The 25227-nt window shown below is 66.8% G+C and overlaps 1 protein-coding gene across 1 annotated transcript; it reads left to right on the top strand.

Moving 5' to 3' along the window:
* The first annotated feature begins 1331 nt into the window (after positions 1–1331).
* CEP170B (centrosomal protein 170B) lies at positions 1332–23402 on the top strand. Its single transcript, XM_088024989.1, has 18 exons — positions 1332–1436; positions 8813–8902; positions 10689–10767; positions 11611–11669; positions 12615–12753; positions 13474–13578; positions 13732–14187; positions 14485–15206; positions 15286–15456; positions 15944–16034; positions 16204–17886; positions 19180–19423; positions 21595–21754; positions 22081–22224; positions 22361–22449; positions 22801–22894; positions 22992–23043; positions 23152–23402. The coding sequence occupies exons 1-18, from the start codon at positions 1332–1334 to the stop codon at positions 23385–23387; spliced, it is 4719 nt and encodes a 1572-aa protein (XP_087881115.1). The 3' UTR covers positions 23388–23402.
* The last annotated feature ends 1825 nt before the right edge of the window (positions 23403–25227 follow it).

Here is a 25227-nt window from a genome sequence, read left to right as displayed (position 1 = left end):
TGCCTGGACCACAGTCCCCAGACGTTCACATGCCTGCTTCCGTCCCCCTGCTCCTGTCCCTGCTCCAGCATTACTCAGATGTCCCCTTCCCAGGGAGCCTTCCCAGACCCCCCCACCCCTCCCTCCCTGCTTCGTTTTTCCTCTGGGACACTCACACATTCTCAGAGACTTTCACCTTGTTGCCTGCCTCCACGGCTGGTGGGAAGGCTGGTGGTGCGGGTCCCAGCTGTCTCAGAGCCCAGGACGCCCCTCGGCACATGGCGGTGCTCGGGATGTGATTTATCCTGTGTGTGTGTGTGTGTGTGTGTATCTCAGCATTATGCGTGTTTGTATGGTGAAGAGCGGCCAGGACACTTGTGGGTGGTGCTCTGGATACGCGGGAGGCCATGTGCACACGTGTGTCCCATGAGCGTGCGTGCATGTTTGGTGTCCACACACAGGTGCCACCGTGATACAGCTCTGGGGCTCCGGGTGAGCACGGTGCCTGTGGGAGAGCATGTGTGTGCAGGCTGCATGAGGGCCTCAGGCTGCCCCAGTGCCTGGTCTTGGGTGACATTGGCCCTTGTTGTCGTTCAGATTGCCCCCACTGTGCCCCTCAAGCTACCATGGTGCTTCCCTGCCCATCTTGACCATACCAGCCCCTCACGATGCCCCCGGGACCTCGGGCACCGGGCACTACCTCCATCACCTGCTGCCTTGGTCACCTGGTACTGTCCTGGCTTGGGGAGCTTAGCAGGATGGCTGCAGTGGCCACCAAGGGCTGTTTCGTCTCCTCTAAGTGATCAGTGTGTTGATGGCTCAGGGCTCCTGTCCTCAGCTGTCTCCCCCTGACCCTCCTTGCCAGGTCCACCCCAGAGTGTCCGGCTAGCGGAAACAGATCCCCTGGTGCAGAGTATGTGTCCTGGGATGGGGTCTGGCCCTGTGCACCTGGCGTTGTGGGGACCCCGATGGGCCATGCCGAGTCCCACTCAAGAGCTGTTCCTGGTCGGGTCATGAGGACATGTGTGGCTCCACACGTGGGCAGCGTGGCCTGTGCCGCCTCGTAGACTCAACGCCTAGCATCCGGGAGGGAGAGGAGAGGGGCCCAGAGCAAGGGGAGGACTGGGAGAACTTAGCTGGGGCAGGCGGCCACAGGGGAGGGCGGGTGGCCTAGTGTGGCTGGGGCCCAGCGTTTCCAGGGGTGGCCGCTGTGTGGCCATGGGGGTGCTTGAACCTCCTGGGGGGCAGGATCTGTTCCGGGCCTTTCGTGTCCAGGGGCTGGGGCCAAGGGAGGGAAGCCTGCTCTAACAGCTCCTTCCCCCCAGGGCCGGATAGGCCTGGCCAGTGCCAAGATGAGTGTCACCTCCTGGTTCCTGGTGAGCAGCAGTGGTACCCGCCACCGGCTTCCGCGAGAGCTTATCTTCGTGGGGCGTGATGAGTGTGAGCTCATGCTGCAGGTGAGTGGGAGCCCCTCGGGGCTGAGAAGGCAGGTCCAGGGCCCGGGCCTACTGGTTGCAGGACACCTGGGGGGGGAGCCCTCAAGTCAGCCCTGGGCCTGGGTGTCTCCACCTGGACCCTGGACCCACAGCCGGGCGTTTGCAGGCCTGAGTGTGTGCTCACGAGGCTGGTCCCTGCCTCTGCATATGGGAGCTTTTCTGACAGGAAGGTGTTTAGGTGCCGATCAGGTTCTCAAGGCACCGGGGACCCACCTTTGGAAGGTGCTGGAAAGTGGACCTACCCATAACCTTGTTGTCTGGGGCCCCAGCTGGGCCACAAATGGAGCGGGGAGCCCCAGGGCCATCTCGGGCCATCAGAGCTGTCCAGGGGAAGGCTGGTGCCCCTTTGAGGCACCCTGGGGTGGGGAAGGGGCCTTTCTTGGGCAGAAAAGCCTGGTGGGGCCAGGGCACCGTGCTCTTGGCCATCAGGACTTTCAGGCTCTGGGTTTCAGAGTGTGGGTTTGGCTTCCGTGGGGCTCACGTATCTGGCTATTTGGGAACAAGGAGGGTTCACCCTAGTTCGGGTGTCCTTTCCCTGTGCCTCATGGGTGTGGTTGAGTTGGGCTTCCTGCAGCCCTGCGCCGCCCCCCTCCCCCTGCATGGCACATGGGCTGCTGTCCCCCAAGCTCCCCAAGCTCATGCCCCCGACTGTGGTGTTCTGGGTGGGCTGCTCGGGTGCAGGGTGAGGCCTGGCTCAGGCCCTGGCTCCCTTGTGTGAGCCTGGCTGCTGCCGCCCACTCCCTGGGACACCTGGGGCTTGGGCTGCGGACGGGGGCTCTGCCACACACACGCACACTTGGGCAGCAGACGTCCACCTCTGTCTCCCGAGGGCAAGCCCGTCCCTCTCTGGACACCCTGGCTTCTCCCCGAAGGTCCTCGGACTTGCTTGGCTAGGCTGGCCAAGTTCCCGCGTCAGGTTTGGTTGCTGGGCCTCCGAAGCGTCTCTGATCTGGAACAGTCTGTCCTCTTATTTCTCGTCATGCCTTTGGAAGCTGGGGAGACCGCGTCAGTGACTGTACGGGGTGGGCACATGTCTCCCGTAAAGACCGGGGAACGTCTCTGAGGCCTCTTGGGCCACACACCTCCTCAGCCGCAACTGCGCTCTCCTGGCCGTGGAGCAGCCCGAGGACCATGAGGCAGCCGGCGTGCTGGCACCAGGGGGTCTTCCTCGCGGCCTCGCAATGTCAGTCTCCTGTCGTCCTCATGTGTCACGACATAGCCTCAGCTTATTAAAAACCATTTACGGGTAGAAAGCGTGCTCCGAACTCGCGGTGTGCACAAAGCAGGCGGCAGGCTCGGTCGCACCCCTGGCATCTTGAGCGGCCCCGCTGAGGTCTGGAGGTGGCTGGTGGCTCCTGACAATGACACGGAACGTGACCCCCATTCTCTGTCGCTGGAGGCGGGTCTGAAAACGGGCTGGGTCCCTGACCCTGGCAAGGTGCCGTGCGCCTGGGTAGCGTGTTGATGGCTTTGTTGGTCTACCTGGGGTGGCCAGGAGGGCCTCTTGGAGGAGGCAGCATTTGACCAGGGCCCGGTGTGGGTGTTCTTCCTGCCCACTGCCTGGCTCTGTCGCCTGCACCAGGCCCTCACTCTGCTTGCTGCTTTTCCCAGGGATTGGTGCAGAGGCTTCTGGGGCAGGAGGTGGGGATCAGGGTGCTCAAGTGAGCTTGGGGTCCAGTTCCAGTTCTGGTTTGTTGGTGGTGGAGCCTTGAGCCGGGCAGGAGCAGCGGGCACTTTTCAGCCCTCCATGCAGGTCCAGCCCCAGGCTCGGGTGCACCTTGCTGTCCTCTGGCACCTGGGGAAACCGAGGCTCCAGGAGGTCATGCATGCTGTCCACCCCCGCAGCCTCCCTCTCTGTCTGGGCCCTGAGCTCCTGGGCAGGACCACCCCTTGCATCTCCCAGAGGTGCCCTCACTCCCATACCTTGGTTTCCACATCCGCTCAGGTGATTCACATGGTGTCCTTGCCTCTCCTGTCCCCAGTCTCTAGCCACCTGCAGTCATAGCCTGTGTGGGCCTCACCCAGGCAGCCCCAGCTCCATGCAAAACCACCATCCTCCCTCCCCTCCAGCAGGGTCCCTGCCAGTGTCCCCGCCAGTGGTCCGGGGACGCACCCTGACCTTCCCCCTCCCTTACCCGTGCTTTGGGCATCCACAGGCGGTGCTGCCACTGCGCCCAGGCTCAGGGGACAGGCACACTGGTGGATCCCAGCCTCGCCCTACAGCTGCCCCGCCCCGGCCCCTCTGTTCAGGTGGCCCCCCACCCCCGCTCATCCTTCCCTGCCAGCTCACCCCCTCCCTGCCTCATCCTCCGGGGGCCCGGGCCTCCCCTCTGTGGAGGTCTGTGTCATTGTCCCCGTGTTGTCACTCCACAGTTGTGATGGAGCACTGCACTGTCCTGGCGCCGGGAGGGCCCTGCAGAGACCCTGCCTCCTGGGGTCACTGCTCTGGGGTGGGGCCGGCCACACCCATGTAAGCAGGGACCAGATGAGTCCCCAGGGCAGAAGCCCGCCGGAGGTGGCACTGGGAACGGGATGGGGGGCTATGGGGCCGACTGGACACTCGGGAGGGGGAAGGGCGCGGAGGGCTGGCACAGGTGCTGGGCGGGGTGTGGCCTCCACACAGGGCACAGGGAGCAGGCAGTGCGGGGAGGCTGGGGAGCAGGGGACTGTCCAGGGGGCCTGGGCCGCAAATGAGGCAGGAGGGGCTGTGGCTTGTTGGACCTTGCGGGGCAGCGGAAGGTGGGGGGGCGTGTGTGGAGGCAGAGCCGGCCAGCCTGGCCACGTGCCGCCCCACACTCTCCAAGTGTGGCACAGAGCTGGTGCAGGACGTGTGCCTCTGCACGTGGGCATGTGTGTGGGGTGTGTGTGTGCTGGTGCACGCATGTGTGTGTGGGGTGTGTGCCTGTGCACGTGTGTGTGGGGCCCGTGTGCCTGTGCATGCACGCGTGTGTGGGGTGTGCCTATGCACGTGTGCATGTGTGTGGGGTGTCCCTGTGCACACGTGTGTGTGGGTGTGCCTGTGCACATTCACGTGTGTGGGGTGTGTGTGCCCATGCACACGTGTGGGGGCGTGTGCCTGTGCACGCGTGTGTGGGTGTGTGTGCCTGTACGCGTGTGGGGGGGCATGTGCCTGTGCATGTGTGTGTGGGGGTGTGCCTGTGCACACGTGTGTGTGGGGGCATGTGCCTGTGCACGCATGTGTGTGTGGGTATATCCCTGTGCACGCGTGTGTGTGGGGCGTGTGCCTGTGCACACGTGTGGGGGGCATGTGCCTGTGCACGTTCACGTGTGGGGGGGCGTGTGCCTGTGCACGCCTGTGTGTGGGTGTATCCCTGTGCACGCGTGTGTGGGGCGGTGTATTCCTGTGCTCGCGCGTGCATGTGTGTGTACCCCTGTGCACACGCGTGTGGGGGTGTATCCCTGTGCACACACGTGTGTGTGCACATGCATGTCTCTGTGCTTGTGCGCGCACACGTGTGTGTGCACATGCATGTCTCTGTGCTTGTGCACAGGTGTTTTCCCTGCTTCTGCCCAGTTTGCCCTGTGGGAATGTAGCAGCCGGGGTCTGTCTGCTTGCGTCCTCATGCGGAGACCACAGCCCCGAGCTGGAGCCCTCTGCACGCGAGCCAGCTGAGCCCATCCGCAGGGGACGTGGGTGATGCCGGGTGCGGACTGGTGGGAGGGTGTGCCCAGAGCCCTGGGTTTTGGCTGCTGCCAGGATCAGGCTGGCCTGGGCCGGGCTCTTTCCGCGGAGGGAGTCACATAAAGTTTGGAAGCACATCTTTGTTCCTTTTAAAGTGAGTATAATTAGACTCTTTTTCAAATATCTGTATGTTTGGAGTTTGTTAGGGTCATTTTATTCACCTGTTGCACGATCTCTCCCTTCATGAGCTGCTTTGTGTCCTGTGAAGTCTCAAATCCAGGGCTAAGGGGCTGCCTCCATCTTCCCTGGGTGGGTGTCCAGCCTCTGAGCTCCTGGGCCTGGTGGAACTGGGGTCTGCTTCTGGCTTGGGGTGTCAGGGCTGGGAGGGAGGTTTCCGGTCCTGGAGCCCTTCTCCACCTGCTCCCCATCAGTCCTGGTGCTACCCCCAGTCTGGGAGGGGGTTTTTGCAGGAGCTGTGCCTGGTGCTAGAGCCCTGGCCGGGAGTGGAGGCTGGGCCTGGGGACTGGAGGGGGTGGCCCAGGCTCTGGGGGCAAATGGGGGGGACACTGTGCAAGGTCCAAGGACCAGAAGATGGATGGGGTGGGCAGGGGCGTCAGGGAAGGTGGACACAGGGAGGGTGGTGGTCCTCGGCGAAGGGCCCAGGTCCAAGAAGGGGCATGGCATCTCCAGAACCCACAGAGCGGTCTGGCCAGAGGGCTGGCCAGGCCAGGGCAGGGCAGGAAGGTTTGGAGAGGCCTCTGGGGCCTGTGGCTCGGCTTTTCTCTCAGGCTGGCCAGGAACCTCAGGAAGTTTCTGCAAAAGAGTAATGGGCATGACTGACGGGGCCGGGAGGATGGGAGAAAGATGGCTCCCCGGAAGGCCAGTGGGTACCTGGGGGCGAGGGGGTGCAGCTGGACCCTCCGCTGCTGGCCCTCCTGGGGGAAGGCTGTAGGGCCAGGTGGGCAGGGAGGGAGGAATCTGGTTTGGCCCGGCTGGGCTGAGTCTGGGAGTTGGGGGTCTGAGGCTTGAGGGGGGAAGGGAGTTGCTCAGGCCGGGAGGTCAGCCCAGAAGCCCCTCTAGGGGGTTACTCCTTGGCAGAGGTGGGGCCCAAGCCTGAGGGGCAGCGTGCCCTTGCTGCTGCCTACCCCTGTCCACCTCGGGCCGGCCTGTATCGCACTGCGTGCTGGTGAGCGGCTGGCCAGAGCCCCGTGGTACACCCCTGCGCAGTGCCCTTCCCAGGCCGGCAGCACCCCTGCAGTGTGATACCTGGTGGCACAACGGCCACAGCCCACCCCCAGGCTCACTTTCCAGAGATGGGGGGGAGGCTCTTTGGCACCCGGGGTGTCCAGCAGGGCTGAGGTGGGCAGCTGGCCTGATCTCGAGCCCTGGGCACTGCTTGGGAAAGGTCGCAAGAGGAGGTGAGCCCCCAGACTCCTCTGCAAATAGTGTTTTCTCAGCGGCCAGCTGGACACGAGGCTGCCCATGGGGCGGTTCACTGGCGGAGGTGAGACGAGCCTGAGCACTCATGCTCCCCCAGAGAGCTGCTGGTTCTTGTCAGCCCCACTGCAGCCGGGAGACTGAGGCCCAGGTAAGGGTGTGCCAGGGTCCCCCGCCTGTGCTGGGTTGGGGAGGCCCAGGCCAGGGCCAGTGGGGGGCTGCAGTGCAGGGCCGGCTTTGGGGGTAGGTGAGCGCTGGGCCAGCCTGCATCTGGGACAGGGAGGGGCGTCTGATGGAGGAGGGGGTGCCTGGCACCCAGGGAAGAGGCTGTGGCCGGAGCTGTCTGGCCGTGGGTGCCAACTCTGGGTGAGGAATTCAGGGTGGGGGCAGAGGTGAGGCCTGGGGGGGGAGGCGGTAGGTCTCGAGCTTAGACTCACCTGTTCGGAGAGCTGTCGCCACGGGAGATGCTCTCACCAGGCCTCTTACCAGGAGACCCCCAGGCTGTCCTGGGGGAGGTGCTGACAGCAGGCTGCGCTGCTGACCCGTGTCCTTCGAGCAGCCTGGGGCAGATGGCCTGGGGTGGCCTCTGTGTCAGGGAGGCTCCTGCTGGCACCGCTGACTGCTCTATGATCGTCCCTGCACCCCTGTTCCCTTCCAGAGAACCAAAGGCCCGTTCCTTCCTCATGCCACTCCCCCCAGGTCCCCCATGCGGCGGCATCCTTGGGGGTCCAGCTGGCCGCCTGGGGCCTCTGAGTGCGGGCAGGGCTGGAGCCTGCAGGCTGCTGCTGGGGCTGAGGGCACAGCCCCTACGAGCTAGCCCCCGATGGTCTGCCCTCCAGGGCTCTTGGCACATCTGCCAAGCTGAGGGACCAGAGCCCACCCCCACCCCCACCTCCATCTTACTGTGTCCTTGGGCCTCTGGGTGAGGCAGGGGCTTCTAGTCCTGGGGAGGGTGCTGGGGCCGCCCCTGGAAGCCAGGGAAAAAGTGGGCTCTGTGGGGACCGGCCGCCTAGGGGAGGAAGGGTCTGGGCACTCACCTGTGGGAACAGAGAAGCCTGGTGGTATGGTGACAGGGACTCAGGTCCTGGGCCAGCACCTCATGGGCTAGAGGCCATCCTATGCCGGGCTGCGGAGAGCAGGTGTGCAGCCCTGTCGTTCCCACGCAGGTGCTCTGCAGGTAGGTCTGGGTGTCTTGTGGAGGCACTGCCTGGCAGGTCCACAGGGTCCCACACTGTCATCCTAGCAGGTCTGGACATTTCCTAGATTGGCTGGTTCTTCTGGGCTGTCCAGGGGCTGGTCCCCAGGCTTGTGTCTCCTTAGGTGGCCAAAGAGGGATGCAGGGGCAACCCAGACACCCAGGGCGTCCAGCAGAGTGAGTGTGGGGTGGGCGGTGGTGTGCTCTGTGCCAAGACCGCTGGCCTCGTGGCTGGGGAGGTGGCCTGTGCTGGCGGGGCCTCTGCGAAGAGCGTGTGACCCCATGACCCTATCCCAGCCTCTGCACCGCGAGCCCTAGGAGTGGAGAGGTGTGCTGGGGACTGGTTTGTGTTCTTCCAGCTGACTGTGTGAGGGGGCTGGGTGACCGGCTGGGGAGGGGTCCTGAGAGGGTTGGGGGCCGGGGACAGGTTGGCAGTGCTCAGCATGCAGGTGTGCGGCAAGGTGTGCGTCGGAGGCGTGTGAGTCCTGTGCACGTGGGCACATAGCTGTAGGGTCTGAGATTCATCCTGCACATGTGTGAGCAGCACGGGGAGAGGCTGTGACCTGTGGGGCTGGCCAGGAGTGGGGGGAAGGCCTGTCCCTGGACCCCCCCCAGCCCTGCGGTCCTCCCTGTGGGCTCTGCCTGCCCCCACCTGCCCTTGGGAGTGAGCAGCACGTCCCAGATGACCAGAGGTTCCCCCCTTCCCACGGCTGACCCAGGGATGGGGGGCACTGGCCTGTTGGTGCTGCAGAGGGCTGGGCAGAAAAGGAGGGGCCCGGGTAGCAGCAGTGGGGTGGGCAGACCTGGCCTTGGCATCTCAGCAAATCCCCGTGGCCTGTTCCAGTGGTTGGGGCAGCTGGCCGAGTCAAGCCTGGGTGGGCTCCCTGGGACACACACACCCAAGGTGTGGGGGTGTGGGCTGGACCTCGTGGGCTCCCAGGCCTAGCTGGCTGGTGTTGGCAGTGCAGTGGGTAGAGGATGGGGTTCTTGCTGGGGTTTCCTCTGCCTCCTGGGCCTCACCTAGCTGGGGAGGCGAGCTGAGGGCAGTCTGTGTGTCCCCAGTCCCGCAGCGTGGACAAGCAGCATGCTGTCATCAACTACGATCAGGACAGGGATGAGCACTGGGTGAAGGACCTGGGGAGCCTGAACGGGGTGAGTGCAAGGGGCAAGGGGCGCTCTGTGCTGGCCCCGCCTCCGTCGTGACCCCGCCCTCATTCTGGCCCTGCCCCCTCATGGCCCCGCCCCCGCCACGACCCAGCCCTCTGCCGGCACCGCCCCTTCTCATGGCCTTTGTCTCTGTGCTGGCCCCGCCTTCTTTTGTGATGGTCACACCCCCTCCATGACACCCCGCCCCCCCATAGTAGCGCCACCCGTCTTCCCCGCCCCAGCTCCTTCTGCACCCTGCCCCGCATCCCGGTCTGTTCCTCCGCCTCGATCCCGCTCCTCTTCGCTATATCTCGGCTGTGTTGGCCCTGCCCCCTCCCGGGACCCCACTCCAGCTCTGCCCCCTGCTGTGGTCCCCTTTGCCCTTCGCCACCACATCCCTCTGCTCTGTCCCCGCCTGAGCTCCTCCAGGATCTGCTGCTCGGGTGGGGAGGAAGCCGCCTGCAGGTGCAGTGGCCCCATGGCCTCCTTGGGAGGCTCCGTGTGGGGCAGGGCTGTTCTGGGGGGAGAGGGCCCTAGGGAGGGTGGGAGACATTGGATCTCCTGTAGGCTGAGGGATGGGGCTGTCTGCTGGGATACCCTGTTCCGGGGGACGCGTGATCTCCTTTGTGAGCAGGGAGGGGGCAGGTGAGGGGTCCCTCCAGGGTCCAGTGTCTGGCTGTGTGGATATGCGGTTTCCTTCTGCCGGAGGAGGGCCTTCCGCCCTGTCCCCCCCAGCTCGTGAGGTCTGCCCTCTCCATCCTGAGCTCGGGGGGGGGGTCCCACAGCAGCCTCAGGCTGCTGAGTGCTGGGCACTCATCACCACTTCCCGTGCAGGGCTCCTGGGTGGGGGGGTCTCAGGCTCTGCTGGGGTCTGCTCCTGAACCCCTCCTCTGTCAGCCCTCCTGTCAGACAGAGTCGCCCTACCTGAATGGGGCTGCAAGGAGAGTGAGCATCCCCTCCGCCAACACGGGCTGCATGGGGCACCGGCCCCCCAGACCGCCTGGGCTCTGAGAGGGTCCCCGGGGCTGTGGGCCTGGTGTGTGCTTCTCCGAAGCCTGAGTGACATCTGTAGAGTTGGGACCAAGTCTTGCCTGCCTGTGCAGCACCGAGCCACGGGCACAGGCTGACAGGCTGCCCCCACGCCGGGCCTGCTGCCCTCCACTGCTTGCAGGAGCTCACGGACTCCCGCGTCAGCGGCAGCGTGTGCAGACTGAGCTTGCCGGGCTCCCAGCCCTCTCTCAGGCCTGCTCTGCTGCCCCGCAGGCTCGTTTCTGCACCACCCAGCCCTGGCCTGGGACCCCTCCCTGTGGACCCACCCTTCTGCTCCGCCCCCGAGTCCTCCCTGGTTCTTGTGCCTTCCACCAGACTCCGGCACACTTGCCGTGCCTGAGCCCCTCTGTCTTCCCTCTGTCGCCTGGCCTGCCCCAAGGCCCTCAGAGTGTGTGGGGCTCTCTCCCCGATCTGGCCAGAGTGCAGTGTCCAGTGGCCAGCCAGTGAGAGCCCCTGGGTGGCGGGGGAGGTTTCTGGGGAGCAGGCAGCCTTGCACAGCCCGGCCAGCCTTGCCATGGGGCCACCCCGCGGGTGTGCCTTGGCCGCTGCCACTTCAGGGTCCTGGGTGCCGGGTGAGGCCAGGCCTTCGGCGGTCACCTGTCCCGGGGTCCCTGCGGGGGTGAGGCTGGGTGCACGTGTGTCCCAGGGACAGTGGCTGGCCCAGAGCAGCACGAAGGAGGGCACTGCAGAGTCGCTGCCCCGCCTGCTGCTGGCTGGGCCCCGCCACCTGTTTCCTCCGCAGACGTTCGTGAACGACGTGCGCATCCCGGACCAGAAGTACGTCACGCTGAAGCTCCATGACGTCGTTCGATTTGGCTACGATATCCTTTCCTGGCCGCGCTCCCTCCCTCTGGCCTCAGTTGTCCTGTTGTCCTGGCAGAGTCGTAGGGGCCTCCGTGGGCACAGCTGGGGCCCACGGGCGTCCCAGAGTAGCCAGCATGACCCCGGGCTGGGCTCCAGCCCGAACCCCGGCCCCTATGCCCCCCACAGAGGCACCGGTCACGGGCACCTGCTTCCTGTGTCCCGGTCTGAGCTCACACAGGGTCCCAGGAGCGAGTGAGCCCTCCCTGGGACCCAGGGCCCCTGGTGGCCTGGGGGCTGCCCAGGCTTGGCGTTCTGTGCGGGAGCATGTGGGAGTGGGGTCTGCGCCTCCGCCCTGAGCAGCCTGCTTGCCCTGGGGACCCGTACACGTGGCAGGAGCATGTCCTCTCCTCTATGCCCGCCTCGGCCAGCTCTCGTGTTCGCACAACCGCTAGTGGGTGTGGGCCCAGCCGCTGTCTGAGGCCCTTCCGAGCCCAGATCCTTGGGAGGCCGGTGCCGAGGGGTGGCCTGGGATGGGAGCTGGGAGCTAGCTGTGTGGCAGGCCCCTGGGCACATCACCTGCCCGCCCTGCCTCGCACTTTGGCTGAGGGGTTAAAGGGCATGTGTGTGCCGTGATCTGGAGCGGCGTCTGTCCTGCTTCTCTGACTCAGAGCAGTGTGGACACGGGCCTGGGGCGCACGCGGGTGTGGGGGCAGCACAGCCCCCCGGGGCTGTCAGTCTGACTTGCCCAGGAGCTGTCTGCTCATCTCGCTGCGGAGAGTGCCTGTACCACGTGGCCCCGTGCCCTTGTCCAAGGGCCATCCTGGCTCTTCTGCTCTGGGTTTGCCTTAACTTGCGGCCACATTCCAACATGTACGTGCTGGAGCGCGTGCAGCACCGGGTCCCCGAGGAGGCGCTCAGGGTCAGTGCCAGCACTCAGCCGAGGGGCCGCACCGTCCCCCCACCCCTCCTCCTGCCCAGCGCTCCCACACCTCTTGGCTCCCTTGGCCTGGCTGCGGTGCCATGAGTCAGCCAGGCCTGGCCTGGCCTGTCCTGCAGGCTGGCCCGGTCTGGCAGGTGGGGAAGGTAGTCATTTCCCCAGGCTGCTGCAGCTGCAGGTGGTGGCAGTAGCGGGGAGGCTGCTGCCCCCAGCTGGGGGAGGGGAGGCCCAGAGGCATTTGGGGTGCCAAGGAGGACCCTGATCAGGCTATCAGAGGTGGTAGCTGGGAACGGGCAGGAGGGACCTGGGTCAGGGACCGCAGTGGGTGGGACGTCTCCTCTCCCCTTGCTCGTTTCTGTGGGAGTCACGGAGCATCGACTTGGGGGACCCTGCCCAGAGCTTTACTCGGGAGCTTCTTGTGGGGGAGACTAGCCTTAGCCCTGTCTTTCAGTTGGAGTGTGGGCAGCCTGTCCGCAGTCACATGGGCAGTGTGAGCCTGGGTCTGACAGCTGTAGAGCTCAGCCAGGGGCGCGTACACGGAGGCATGCACACAAGCGTGCATGCACATGGTGTGCTCGGGTAGACCACTGTTCCCCACCTCCCGTGGCCCAGGGCCTGTCCCACCCTTCTCTGGTGGGTCCTGAGTGGGGGGTTCCGTGTGACCTCTGATGACTGCTGCCCGCTCCAAGCAAACCCCAGCTCCTTCCTGGAAGCTGTGTGGTCCTGAGAACCGCCGCCCCCCCTGCCCCAGGCTTGGGCGAGGACCCCCAGCCTCGAGCCTCAGGATGTTTCCTCCGTGGGTGTTGTGGGGAGGCCTCATGGTGTGCGGGGCCAGTCCTGGTCCTCTCTGGAGCAAGAGGGAGCGGGCTGCCCTGGGTGTCCTCCTGAGGCCGACCCTGCCCTTACCCCCGGCCCCCCTGCCCGCAGCACGAGAAGTATACCAGCCAGCTGCAGGTGAGCGTCAAGGGCCCGGCCCCCAGGAAGGGCGAAGCGCTGCCGCAGCACACCCCTTACTGCGAGTCCTTGGGTCCCAGGCCGGAGAGGGGGGACCGGAGGCCAGGGGCAGGTAAGGGCAGTGTTGCACCGGGGCCCAGGAGGGGTGTGCACACAGGCCTGCCCCCCCGCCCCGGCCTCCCCATGGCTCCCCTTGATCTGCCTGCTCTGGGTCACACTCCCCTCCCAGCACGGCGCTCGCCCTGCCTCTCAGCCTCTGGGCTCACAGCTCCCCGCTGCCCCAGCACAGACCTGCTGGGCTGTGGGCTCAGGCATCCGTGTGCCCCACGCCTGCACAGCCCGAGACATGCCCACCCATGTGCACTGCCCCCCTGCTCCCCGTGTGGTCCGGTCAGCCTGCGGTGGGGCCCGGCCATCAGGGTCGCCCCTCTGTGGCTCGAGCCACTTACAGACCTTGGAGAGAGACCCGCCCTGGCTGTGGACTCCTGTCCTCCTGCCCTTGTGGCAGGCAGGCTCCGGGGGCAGAGGGCTCAGCCAGGGTTGGAGGGGTTGCCTGCCCCAGGATGGGGGTGCTGAGGACCGTGCTGCCCCAGGTGAGCCTCCTGCACAGGGAGGCCTGGGCGGGTTGGGGGCAGCAAGCGTCACCCACCGTAGATGTGGAAATGGGCCTTAGAGTGGCAAAGTTGGAGCACTTCGGGCAGGGTCCTGGGCTGAGATGGGAGGTGACACCGGGACCCCTCCAGAAGCCAGCGCCTTCCCAGCCCCGGGTCTTCCTTCATCGTCTGCGCTGCGGCCCCAGTGACCCAGGTTCGAACTCCCTCTCCTCCTGCAGAGTCGGCGGCCTACCGCACACCCCTGTACGGGCAGCCCTCCTGGTGGGGGGAGGACGACAGCGGCAGCCCCCCCGAGGACCGGCGCCAGGAGGAGCCCTACGCAGGTAGGTCCCAGAGGCCCCTGGCACTTCTGAAGGGTGGCCGGGCTGGAAATGCCTGTTCCGGGGGAGACAGCCGGCCGTGCTGGCAGAGGTGGGCGGTCCGAGGTCGGCACCCTGCAGCCCCCAAGGACATGCTTTCTCCCCCCGCCCACCCAGAGCGGCCCAAGGAGCCGGCACAGCAGGACGGGGAGCTCCCGGGGACGATTGGCTTCCGGGCGGCGGCGGAGTCTCCGGGCTTCTCGTTCAGGCGGGAGCCCAGTTACTTTGAGATCCCCACGAAGGAGGCCCCTCCGCCACCGCGGCCCCCTGAGGCGCCGGCCCAGGAGGCACCCGCCACGGCCCCTGTGGTGCAGAGCCATGCCTCCTTCACCATCGAGTTCGATGACTGCAGCCCCGGCAAGGTGAAGATCAAGGACCACGTCACCAAGTTCTCGCTGCGCCAGAGACGGCCCCCAGACAAGGAGGCCACACCTGTGGAGGCCGTGTCTGCCGAGACCAAGGTGGCCGACTGGCTGGTGCAGAGTGACCCTAGCCTGCTGTGCCGGGCTGGCCCCGGGGATGACCGTCACAGCACCAAGAGTGACCTGCCCGTCCACACCCGCACCCTGAAGGGTGAGTGCCGGGCGGGCCATGACCTCACCACAGCGCCTTCGTCTCCCGGTGGGGTGCCCTCATCAGCTTGATTGATTTCCCGCCTGCAATTAATTGCCAGACACCTGCCTCCGCAGTTGGGGCAGTTGGGCGTGTTCCCGGTGCTCATCTCAGCCACGTGTGCTGGGTGCTGTGCGCTGTGGGTACCACGTCCCCGGCCTCGTGGCACCGCTTGGGCAGGAGGTGAAGAGGCTCCCCTTCCCCCAGATTGCTGTGTCCTTTCCCTTGACCTGATGCATTGGGGTTCCCCACCCCCAGGTCACAAGCATGAGGATGGCACGCAGAGCGACTCAGAGGACCCCACGGCCAAGGCGGCGGTGGCAACAGCTGGGGTCCCTGCGGAGGGCAGCGGGGTGCAGGTGCGGCTGCAGAGGCAGATGAAGCGGGACCCCCAGGAGCTGCTGCATAACCAGCAGGCCTTTGTCATCGAGTTCTTCGACCAGGACACGCCCCGCAAGAAGCGCTCTCAGTCCTTCACGCACACCCCTCCCGGGGACCCCAAGGCCGACAAGCGCCGAGGCCCCGGGCCAGCGGACAGAGACCGCTCAGCCGTCCCTGCTTCGGCGCGGGGGACAGGCGGCAGCTCGGGGCCGCAGCGGGCCAGCTCGCTTAAGCGGGAGAGGACAGAGGAGCGCCTGGGGGGCCCCTCACCCGCCTCCCGGGGCTCTGCCCGACCCTTTGGCAGCGTGGGGCGCCGCTCCCGTCTGGCCCAGGACTTCATGGCCCAGTGCCCGCGGGAGGGCTCCCCGACCGCCCGGCCCGGCCCTGACAAGGCATCTCCAGCGTCACCGGCCCCCGAGACACCCCGTGGGGCCAGCCCTGTGGCTCCTGCGACCCCACCACCGCCTCCCGCCGACCCCCAGCTGAGCAAGGCTCGCAAACAAGACGAGGACGACAGTCTGAGCGACGCGGGGACCTACACCATCGAGACGGAGGGGCAGGACCCGGAGGTGGAGGAGGCCCGCCAGATGATCGACCAGGTCTGCAGGGCAGGGGGTTGGGGCCCCGGCTGGGGTTGGGGTGGCTCTGACCCAAGGGCCTGGCCGTCCCTCCTCCCAGGTCTTTGGGGTGCTTGAGTCTCCTGAGCTCTCCAGGGTGTCCTCGGCCACCTTCCGTCCGGTCATCAGAAGGGACAGAGACGAAGCCAGTGACGGGGTCGCCCAGCGAATGGCGCTCCTGCAGGAGTTTGCCTCCCGGTCGGTGGGCATAGCCCCCCAAGGGGAGCTCCAGGTATGTGGGAGGCACACTGCTCTGGGGAGGTGCTGGGACCCCATCATCAGGTCCCGTATGAGCTCGAGGGTTATGGTCTCGCCTGCGCTGGGTGCCTCATACGAGGCTGGGTCGAACCTTCACTGAGTGGCGTGCCCACCTGGCAGGTGGGCTGGGGCCCTGTGCGGAGGGCTTGAGGACAGGTTCCAAGTTGGGCCCCTGGGTGTGTGCCCGCAGGCAGGGCTGGGCTGAGCCACAGCTGCTGGCCTCTAGCTCCCGAACCGGGCTCAGGTTAGGTAGTTACGTCGGGGTTCTGTAAGCTCAGGAGTGCAGCAGGGGCTTTCCTGGCTGTTTCTTGGGTGGGGCGGGGGGGGGGGGCTGCTGTGCCACAGGTCCAGAGATGGCGTTTGGGACCAGGGGTTAGGGTGAGCTGTCCCCACTGCTGAGGGTCTCCACGGCGCTCCTGACTTTCCCTGCCGCAGACACACACTCGTCCTTCACTCCGCAGGGCCTCACGGTGCCGGGCTCCCCCGGGGGTCAGAAGTGGGTGTCCCGCTGGGCCAGCCTGGCCGACAGCTACTCAGACCCAAGCCTGGCAGGTGAGTGGTTCAGGCTCAGCAGCGGGGAGGGGCTGGGCCCAGGCTTTCCACCGGACACGTGGGCGTGAGTGCGTGCCAGCCAAGTCCGGAGGAGGGTCAGGCTTCTGGCATGCACTGAGGGCCTGCAGGCCCAGCGGCCGCTCCAACCAGTCTGCCCTTGTCTCTGCAGAGGAGAGCCCTGGGCGCAGAGCGGGGGAGCTTGAAGGGACCCTGCCTGTGCGCCAGCGACGGCGACTCCCACAGCTGCCCAGCGACCGCGCAGACAGCCCTGGGGGCCTCGAGGCCACCAAGAGGAGCGGCCCTGGGCCTCCGGAGCCGGGCAGTGAGCAGGCCGGCTGCCTCTTGGGCCAGGAGGACTTGGAGCCTGACAGCCTCAGCGATGCCAGTGGGTCGGATGGTGGGCGGGGCTCCGAGCTGGGTGGGGGCCCACAGGAGGAGAGACGGAGGAGCCCCCAGGAGGGAGTAGCGTGGACGAAGGGCCGGCCCTCGCCAAGGGCCCCTGGAGAGCCAGCCCCCGCCTCTTTCTTCATTGGGGACCAGAATGCGGAGACAGCCTTCCCCAGGAAGCCATCCGTGGCTGCAGGGGAGGTGGACAGCCCCGGGCGGGTGGCGAGGGACGGCGTCTACGTCAGCTCCAGCGGGAGGATGGTCATCCAGCTGCAGACAGAGCGGTCCTCGGAGCCCGAGAGCCCTGCCCCGGCCTTGGTGCGACAGGATAGCTTCCGCAAGGAGCCGGCCGGTGGCCCCCCAGCGCCCGGCCAGCTTCCGCACATCTCGAGCCACCCCCTCCTGCAGGACCTGGCTGCCGCCCAGGCCTCACACATGGACCTCCACCCCCAGGACACCCACCTGATCCTCAAGGAGACGGAGACAGCCCTGGCAGCCCTGGAGGCCCGGCTGCTCTCCAAGTCCGCGGAGGAGGCAGAGGGCCCGATGGGCAGCACCCCTGGGCCACCAGATGACTCCCTGTCCGGGGATTCTGATGTGGACACAGGGAGCACAGTCAGCCTGCTCAGTGGTAAGAACGGGCCCAGCCCAACCAGTCCCCAGGCTGCGGGGCCGCAGAAGGAGAAGCCGCCGTCCCCACCAGCAGCACAGGACCCGGGGAGCGTCTCCTCGAACAGCGCCCGAGAGCGGCTCTCAGACAAGCATCGTCGCCCCCCGGGCCCCATGGACGTGGGCCGTGCAGAGCTGGGGAGGCGCCTGGCTGCGCGGCGTGGCACCGGGGCCCGGGCATCCTCGGACTGGCCTGACGAAGAGCGAGGCTCCGGCCCGGCCCACCCACCTGGCGCAGACACTGTCACCTCTGACCACGAGACCCCCGTGGCCCCTGGGGCGGGGCGGCCAGGGCCTCGCCGGAAACCGGCACCCGCAGCGCCATCCCCGGCTCCGCGGGAAGAGCAGGGCCGTGGCTGCGCCCAGAAGGTACAGCAAGTGCTGACCCGCTCCAACAGCCTGTCCACCCCTCGGCCCACACGGGCCTCCCGGCTGAGGCGGGCCCGGCTGGGGGATGCCTCAGACACGGAGGCTGCCGATGGTGAACGGGGGCCCTCGGCCAACCCTGAGCCGGCGGGGCGGCCAGCCCCTGAGCAGGCCAAGAAGCTGTCGCGCCTGGACATCCTGGCCATGCCCCGGAAGCGGGCGGGCTCCTTCACTGGGCCCAGCGACTCCGAGGCGGCCCCTGCCCGCACCAGCTTCTCTGGCCGCAGCGTCGAGTTGTACTGCACTGGCCGCAAACCCGTCATGGCCGAGGCTCGGGCCGCCGCCACCAGGAAGGCCACCAATACCACCACGGCCCCCCGCCAGCCCTTTAGCAGGGCCCGCCCGGGCAGTGCCCGATACTCCTCACCCAGTGAGTGCCACGTCAGCCAGGGCGGTGGGTCCGCAGTGTTCTGGGTCAGCCCCACGCATGGCCGTGGGGCCCCCCGACTCTGGCCCTAGAGGAGCCCCCATGCCCAGGCAGGCCAATCTCCACAGACACACTCGAGAGCCTTGAGTGTGCGCGGGTCCGCATCTTCCGCGAGCCCGGAGGGAGGGGCTCCTGCTGACTCGCGGGTGGGGGCCTGTGTGGCTGTGGACAGTGGGCTGGGGCTGCCCACTCTGCCCTGGCGCTGTCCCCTGGGGGGCTGGGTGCTGGGGGAGGCCGTGTCAGTCTCCCACGCAGCCCCAGGTGGGGTGCAGAGGGACGGTGCTGTGGCCGCTGGGGCTTGTCTCCTGCCCGGGGTGGCTGGATGGTGCCCGGCATGCCCTGCTGAGGCTGCAGACACGGCCCCTCCCTGCCTTCTGGGCCGCGGGGGGGGGCGAGGAGTGCCGGGGGACCGGTTTGCTGGAGAAAAAGGGATGGAGCGGGACGGGGGTGGAGGGCTGGGGACCATGGCTGGGTGCCAGCCCACTGCCCCTCCTTTCTGGCGGCGTGTGTGTGCTGCCGCCGCGGGGCCTCAGAGCAGGGCGGGCGGGAGTGGGTCTCAGACCAGGCAGGCAAGGGAGGGGGCTGTGAGGGCTGAGCCCAGCCACCCCCTGTGGTACCCCCCAGGCCTGGGGCTGATCCACGTGGGGAGGTCCACCCTGATTTGGGGTATTTGTGGGTTCCATTCCCTGCCACCAGTCCTGCCAGTTCCCATCTGATGGGTACGGACCCTCCCCGCGGGACACGGCCTCTGCCCACGGGGTGAGCAGTCTCAGGCCCGTGGGAATGCCAGGCCACCCGGTCCAACCCATCCCTGCCCGTCCCTCCCCGGCCCTGCGCATCTCTGCCTGTCCTTCCCGGACCCTGCTCCTCCCTCCCCGCCCCTCCCCTTCTGTCCCTGTCCTTGGCCATCCCTCCCTGCTCCTCCCTGTCCTTCCCCGTCCCTGCCCGTCCCTCCCCAACCCTGCCTGTCCTTCCCCATCCCTCCCCGACCTTCCCAGTCCCTGACCGTCCCTGCCCATCCCTCCTCGTGCCTGTGGGCTGGTGGTGGCCTCCCAGCCATGGAGCTCTGTAGCTGTTGGCGCTTCAGCTGCTGGGCCTCTGGGCATGGGGGGGGGGCATGCAGCGTGGCTTGTCCTGCAGCGCTGGGCATTCGTCTAGAAGGACCCGGGGCTGCCGCAGGGGGCTGAGCGCTGCTCTGTTCTGTTCTTGCTTCTGGAAACAACTCGCACACCCAAGGCACGCGTCGCCGGCAGCAGGGCTCAGATTGCACGTCCACATCTGAGGAGGAGTATGGCTCCCACCACGGCTCCCCCACACACACACGCTCCCATGCCTCAACAGCCACGCAGACCCCACGGGCTGGCAGCTCCCACCGGACTCGCCCCCGGGCCCCCATGCCCCGGGACACAGACGACGAGGAAGAAGATCCTGACCCCTACGGTTTTATTGTGCAGACGGCAGAGATCGCTGAGATTGCCAGGTGAGCCCGACTCAGCGGAGCCTTCAAGCCAGCGCGCATCTCACCTTGGGGCCAAGGGTACCCCCGGGATAGGGCCTGGTCTGGAGACTGTCTTCCCGAAGGAGCTCAGCAAGGGCTGGTCGATGGAGGGGTGGCTGGGCGGGCCGGTGGGTGGACGGAGGGATGGTTGGGCGGGTGAGTAGAGGGGTGGGTGGGTGGGCGGGTAGATGGATGAGATGGGTATCAGGTGGCTGGGTGGGTAGGTAGGTGGATATTGGGTGGGTGATGGATGGGTGGCTGGGTGGCTGGGTGGGTGGATGGATGGATGGGTGACTGGGTAGTTGGGTGGAGGAGTGGATGGGTGGGTGGGTGGGTGGATGGATGCAGGTCTGTCCAAGAGGGTGTGGGGCCTCTGGTAAGAGGAAGGACTGTACTAGTTTTGTTAAAGGTGAACTCTCGTGTGGTTATTTTCTGGGTCGCCTCCAGGCCAGGAGCTGGGAGGCTGGTGCAGAGATGGTGGACAATGGGGATGGTCTTCCACTGAGAAGTGGTCAGTGCTACAGTGGTTGGGTTCTGTGGGGCTCGTGCAGGGGCAGGAGGAGTCCAGGGCTGGGTGAATGGTGAGTGTTTGGTGCTGAGGATGCTGAGCTTGAGCCTGTGAGCCTCCTAGAAAGGTGACCAGAGGCAGGTGGTTCCTGGGAGAACGGTCCGTGGGGGTGGAGACACAGAGAGGGTGACAGAGGCCATGGCGGCTGGAGGTTGAGCGGAGAGGACCTGCAGGGCGTGAAGAGGGCCGGGGACGGAGCTCCCAGGACGCGGGGTGCAGTGCACAGGGCTGACGAGGGGGCGGACTGCCGAGGAGGCAGAGTGAGGGCTCTGGAAGGAGGCTGCTGGGTGAGAGAGCTGAGGGGCGTGCAGAGGCGAGGAGACAGGATGGAGGGACCCCGGTGGGCTTCAGGGCCTCTGCCCCAGAATGGGCAGGCTTGGGCATCCCGATGTGCTGGGGGCCGGAGAGAGGATGCGGGGGCAGGTGCTCAGGCAGGGGCACATGTCCGTTGGGCATCCGTGACTTTGAGGGACGTCCTTCTGTGCTTTCTTGATGTAGGGAAGGTGGGACCCAGTTGGGGGGCCCCCATCTGGAGGGCGCCCAGGTCAGCCTTGCTGGGGAGGTAGGGGCCAGCTGGGATAGTTTTCTCCAGCTGTGCTCAGCATTTCTGGGAGGGGCTCGGGTGTCCATTCCAGGCAGAGGTGCAGGTGGCGATGGGAGAGGACAGGCCCTGAGGGCTGGCTGGGCGGCGTCCCGAGCACGCTGGGACAGCTGAGGGTGGGCCTTGGAGGCCCCGCCACTCGGGCGACTGCAGCAGTGATGTGCCCAGGAACCTTGAGGGTGTTGCTCATGCGCCCTCGAGTGAAGGAAGCGGTGTGGACAGTGACAGGGGACTCCTGTACCCCAGCCTGGGCTGAGGGCTCCAGTCCACAGGACAGGCTGGTTGTGGGACCTGATGTGCTGCGAGACAGCGGTCAGCCTGGGGACTTTGTGGGCACTAGGGGGTAGAAGGTGCTCCTGGTCCCTGCTGGCCTGTGTCCTTTTACGGGTGGCCTGAGAGCCTGGTGGGGAAGCATGCCTAACCTGTGTGGGGTGTGAGTGGGGCCGGGCTGGGGCTGGGAGCCTGGCCTCCCGTGGCCTCCCGTGGCCTCCCTCCCTCCCCTGCGGGGAGGTTCCTGGTCTCTGCCTGCCTGTGTCCCTCACAGCCTGCTTCTGAGCCTTGTTTGTGATCTCTTTCCTGCCTCAGTGTCCCTGCCTGCAGAGTAGGGCCTGGGTGGCCCGAGGGGAAGGTGTGGCCTGCTCTGGAGCGTGGGGTGCCTCCGCCCACCCTTCCTGCCCGGCCCCAGCCCCACCCCTGCCACCCCTCTTGGGGCATCCGACACTTGAGCCTCCTTTGGGGCCCTGTTTGGCACTGCCAGTGGCCGGTTGGGCACAGTTTGGGCCACACTAGAGGCTGCATGCCCTTGGCCCGTACCCCTCACCCCGCACTTGCCTCTTGGGAAGGACTCCTGCCTCCACCTGAGAGGGGAGGTCGGCCCGGGGAGGTTTCCGTCAGGCTGCCAACCCCCCCCCCCCCGACCTCCCCAACGCTGGCGCCCCGCCCAGGAGGCCCCTACAGGACCTGCCTTCTTTCCTGCGGGTGCAGGCTGAGCCAGACGCTAGTGAAGGACGTGGCCATCCTGGCCCGGGAGATCCACGACGTGGCTGGGGATGGCGACTCACTGGGCTCACCGGGGCCCGCCCGCAGCCCCTCCCTCAGCAATGTGCCCAGCACCCCTGCGTCAACCATCTCCGCCCGTGAGGAGGTACGCCCCGCCACCACCCTGCTGAGGTCTGGCCTGGTCCTCTGGTCCTGGCCGCGTCGGCCACGCCCAGCTGCGTGCCCCGGCAGTCTGAGCCACGAGCCCTCCCCAAGGCTGTGTGTCCCCTGCTCGGCTCCCGACACGGCCGCCCTGAAGTGTGGGGTCTGGGATCCGCCTTCCTTGGGGGCTGGGGCGTCCCGGGGCCCCCAGCAGACTGGGCTTGGGGTCTGCTCCGTCCCCCTGCTGTTGTAGGAGCGGAGGCATGCTGTCTGCCCCTGCTGGTGATGCCCCCACCCCGGAGGGCTGTCACCACCTGCCCTTGTCTGCAGCTGGTGCAGCGCATCCCCGAGGCCAGCCTCAACTTCCAGAAGGTGCCACCTGGCTCCCTGAGCACTCGAGACTTGGACCAGAACATGAACGACCGCTGTGAGGACCCCCTCGCCAGCAAGATGCGGCCTCGGAGCCGCGAGGAGGCAGGCACCCCACCCGCCCCTTAGAAAGCTGGCCTGGCTGTGTGCATGGGGCCCTCCCGGCTGGGCGTTGGGGTGCGCCCGGGGAGCAGGGCCTTGCGGAGGGCTCCCGGGCGCCATGCTGACACCGTCCTCACAGGTGATCTTTGACAACCTGATGCTGAACCCCGTGTCCCAGCTGTCTCACGCCATCCGGGAGAACACGGAGCACCTCGCCGAGAAGATGAAGTGCGTAGGGCCCTGCGAGCTCGGTGGGCCAGTGGGAGCCGCCCCCCCAGACACCCCTCAGACACAGACCCAAACACACCTGTCAGCCAGGACCTGCGGCGGTCGGGTGGGGGGACACCACCCCGGGGGTGCCCGTGCACACACGCATGCCCGGCTCCCGGGAACCAGAGCCCCAGGATGACCCCAGCCTCCACCCCAGTCGTTCGCACGTCAGGCCCAGAGGCTGGGACTCTGGCTCCAGCCAGCCCCATTCCTGCACCGTGCCTGTGTTTCCCCTTGGGCCGAGGCGGGGGGCGGGGGAGGGGGCCTGGGCTCCATCATCGCTGTCCTCTGCCTCCTCCCTCGGCGCAGGATCCTCTTTCAGAACACAGGGCGTGCCTGGGAGGAGGTGGAAGCCAGAATCAACTCGGAGAACGAGGTGCCCATCCTGAAGACGTCCAACAAGGTGAGGGCCGGCCTGCACCCAGCCGCCGGGCTGCAGGGAGTGGGGCGTGACCCCCTTGGCCGCCCTGCTCCATCTTCTCCCTCCCGCCCGCTTCCAGGAGATCAGCTCCATCCTGAAAGAACTGAGGCGCGTGCAGAAGCAGCTGGAAGGTGGGTGTGGCCCCCGGTGCTGCCGGAGGCACCGGCAGAGGGACCCCGGGGTGGGCCGGGAGGCAGGGCAGGACCCACCGGCTGGCCTGACCCTCCCTGCCCCCGCAGTCATCAACGCCATCGTGGACCCCAGCGGGAACCTGGACCTGCTGACCGGGAACCGGGGCTCCGCGGGCTCGGCCCAGCTGGGGAAAGGCCGGCCGGCCGCCCAGAGCCCATCCTCGCCCCCCTCGGCCCTGCCTCTGAGGAGCTTCCCACAGCGGGCGAACTGCGGGTCCCCGGGCCTCCCGGACCCTGCCTTCCTGCCCGACTTCCTCCCCGACGCTGAGAGGTTCCTGATCTAGGCGGCCGGGGCCGGGGCGGCCTCTGCGTGCCCTGGGTCCAGCACCTCTGGCACCCCTTGTCTGCCGCCACGGCCCTTCCCGGCTGCAGACGGTTCGCCACAGACCCCCACGCGTGCCATAACCCTGTGGGCAGGTGCCTCTGTGCCCACATCCCCTCCCTAGCTCCCAGCCGGCGCCCCAGCTGGACAGTCCAGCCCCTGTGGCCACCCCTGCTGGCCTCCTGGCCTAGTTCCTGCTGCGGCCTCCGCCAAGGGCCAGCGTCACAGGTGTGTTCCCCGCCTCCTCCCCACTGCTGTTATTTCTGTCTTTAGCTTTTAAGGAAAGAGTGGTTTGGGCCACTGCAGCAGCCCCCGGGCCTGGAAGGCCCTCACCCCGCCTTTTGTGTTGGGGGCGGCTGTTCTGCTGAGGGCGCCCATGGGCTTACGTGTCCTGTTCCTGTGTGCTGGCTGGGGCCAGGTGGAGGAAGAGGGGCTGGGCCGGGGGTGGGGGCGGTCATTAAGTGCCAAACACGGAGCCAGGAGGGGCTGCTGAAGAAGCCCCCAGGACTCGAGGGCAGGGGGCCCTCGGCCAGCACACTTGCAGCCAGCTCTGCCGAGCACCGGGCGGCTCCCCGCTGCCCCGGGGTCGGGGGACCTGGGGCGGGGATGTGGCCTGTGGAGACATTTGGGGCGGGAACCCCACCAGTTCAAGCCTTTGGTGCCAATGCAACTGCCAAGCCCACTGAGTGTGCGGGCTGCTGCCATGTGGGCTGAGCACGCAGGTACGCCCATGCCAGACACATGCTCCCAGGCTCACGGCTCGCCCAGGCGCGTTTCCACAGCATGGGGCAGCTCCGCCCAGCCTCGGAGGCCGGGCTCCTGCGCTTGGCTCCTGCGGTCCTGGGCTGGGGGCTGGGGGCGGGAAGGGGGCACTAGACCGAGATGGCAGGAAACCAGGCTTCCAGAAGCTCCCTGGGCTGTACCCGCTCCCCCAGCCCTCACCCCCGTCCTGCCTGATGCTGTGGGCATTCCTGGGGTGTCTGCAGCCAGCTCGGGGCCCTGCAGGCTGCTGGGCTCCTGGTCCCGTGGGGGGTGTGGGGCAGGGAGAGGCCCCTAGGGACAGTCTTGCCTTCTCAGGGTTCTTTCAGCTGGGAACACGCCGGGTGGGCAGAGCACCCCCCCCCGGGGCAGGGGGGCTGTTTCTGGAGCCTCTAAGCCAAAGAGCCCGTGGGCTGTGGCAGGTGGGGGCAGGTGGCTCTGCACCGTGCCTGGTACCTGTGTGAGTGGCGACTGCGGGATGGGGCCCGGGGCCAGTGGGTGTGAGTCCGGGCCGCCACGGGTGATGTGTGTCTCCGTGTTTACATTTAGCTGACGTGGAGTCGCGTGCATGGGTCCTGTGTCCCCTCCCCCCCGTGATGTTTACGTATGTGTGTGAGTGGTGGTGGGCTCCCTGCCGGGACCCCGCCCCTCGAGCCTGCTGTGTCCACACGGAGGCGGCACTGGGCCCCCTCCGGCCTCCTGCATGCCCCACACGGTTGCCCACAGCCTGTCCCCTGGAAACAAACAGTGGCCATTCTCATCCACACCCACCCTCAGTGATTGCTGTACACGTTTTTTTATTCACAAATTCCTGTTCCTCCCCCTTCCAGCCTTCGACTTGGGATCGGTAACTTATTTGTCTGGCTTCTTGGAGGTACTTCTGTATGTTTGTCCTCAGGTGGTCTCATGGATGTCTTTCAGAAAACGGTTATTTTCTATGAGTTGTCATGGAATTTGTTCTAATAAATCATTCTAGCACATGGCAAGACCCCGGCGTCTGTTGCCTTGACCTCCTTTCTCCACCGTTGGTGTCTGGGGTGGGG

Source organism: Eumetopias jubatus, unplaced genomic scaffold, assembly GCF_037043125.1.
Source record: "Eumetopias jubatus isolate StellerSeaLion01/CBP00866 unplaced genomic scaffold, mEumJub1_p1.0 scaffold_7, whole genome shotgun sequence".
Classification (NCBI taxonomy): Eukaryota; Metazoa; Chordata; class Mammalia; order Carnivora; family Otariidae; genus Eumetopias; species Eumetopias jubatus.
The sequence above is the reverse complement of the archived record's forward strand: the minus strand, read 5'-3'. Positions and strand labels throughout refer to the sequence as shown.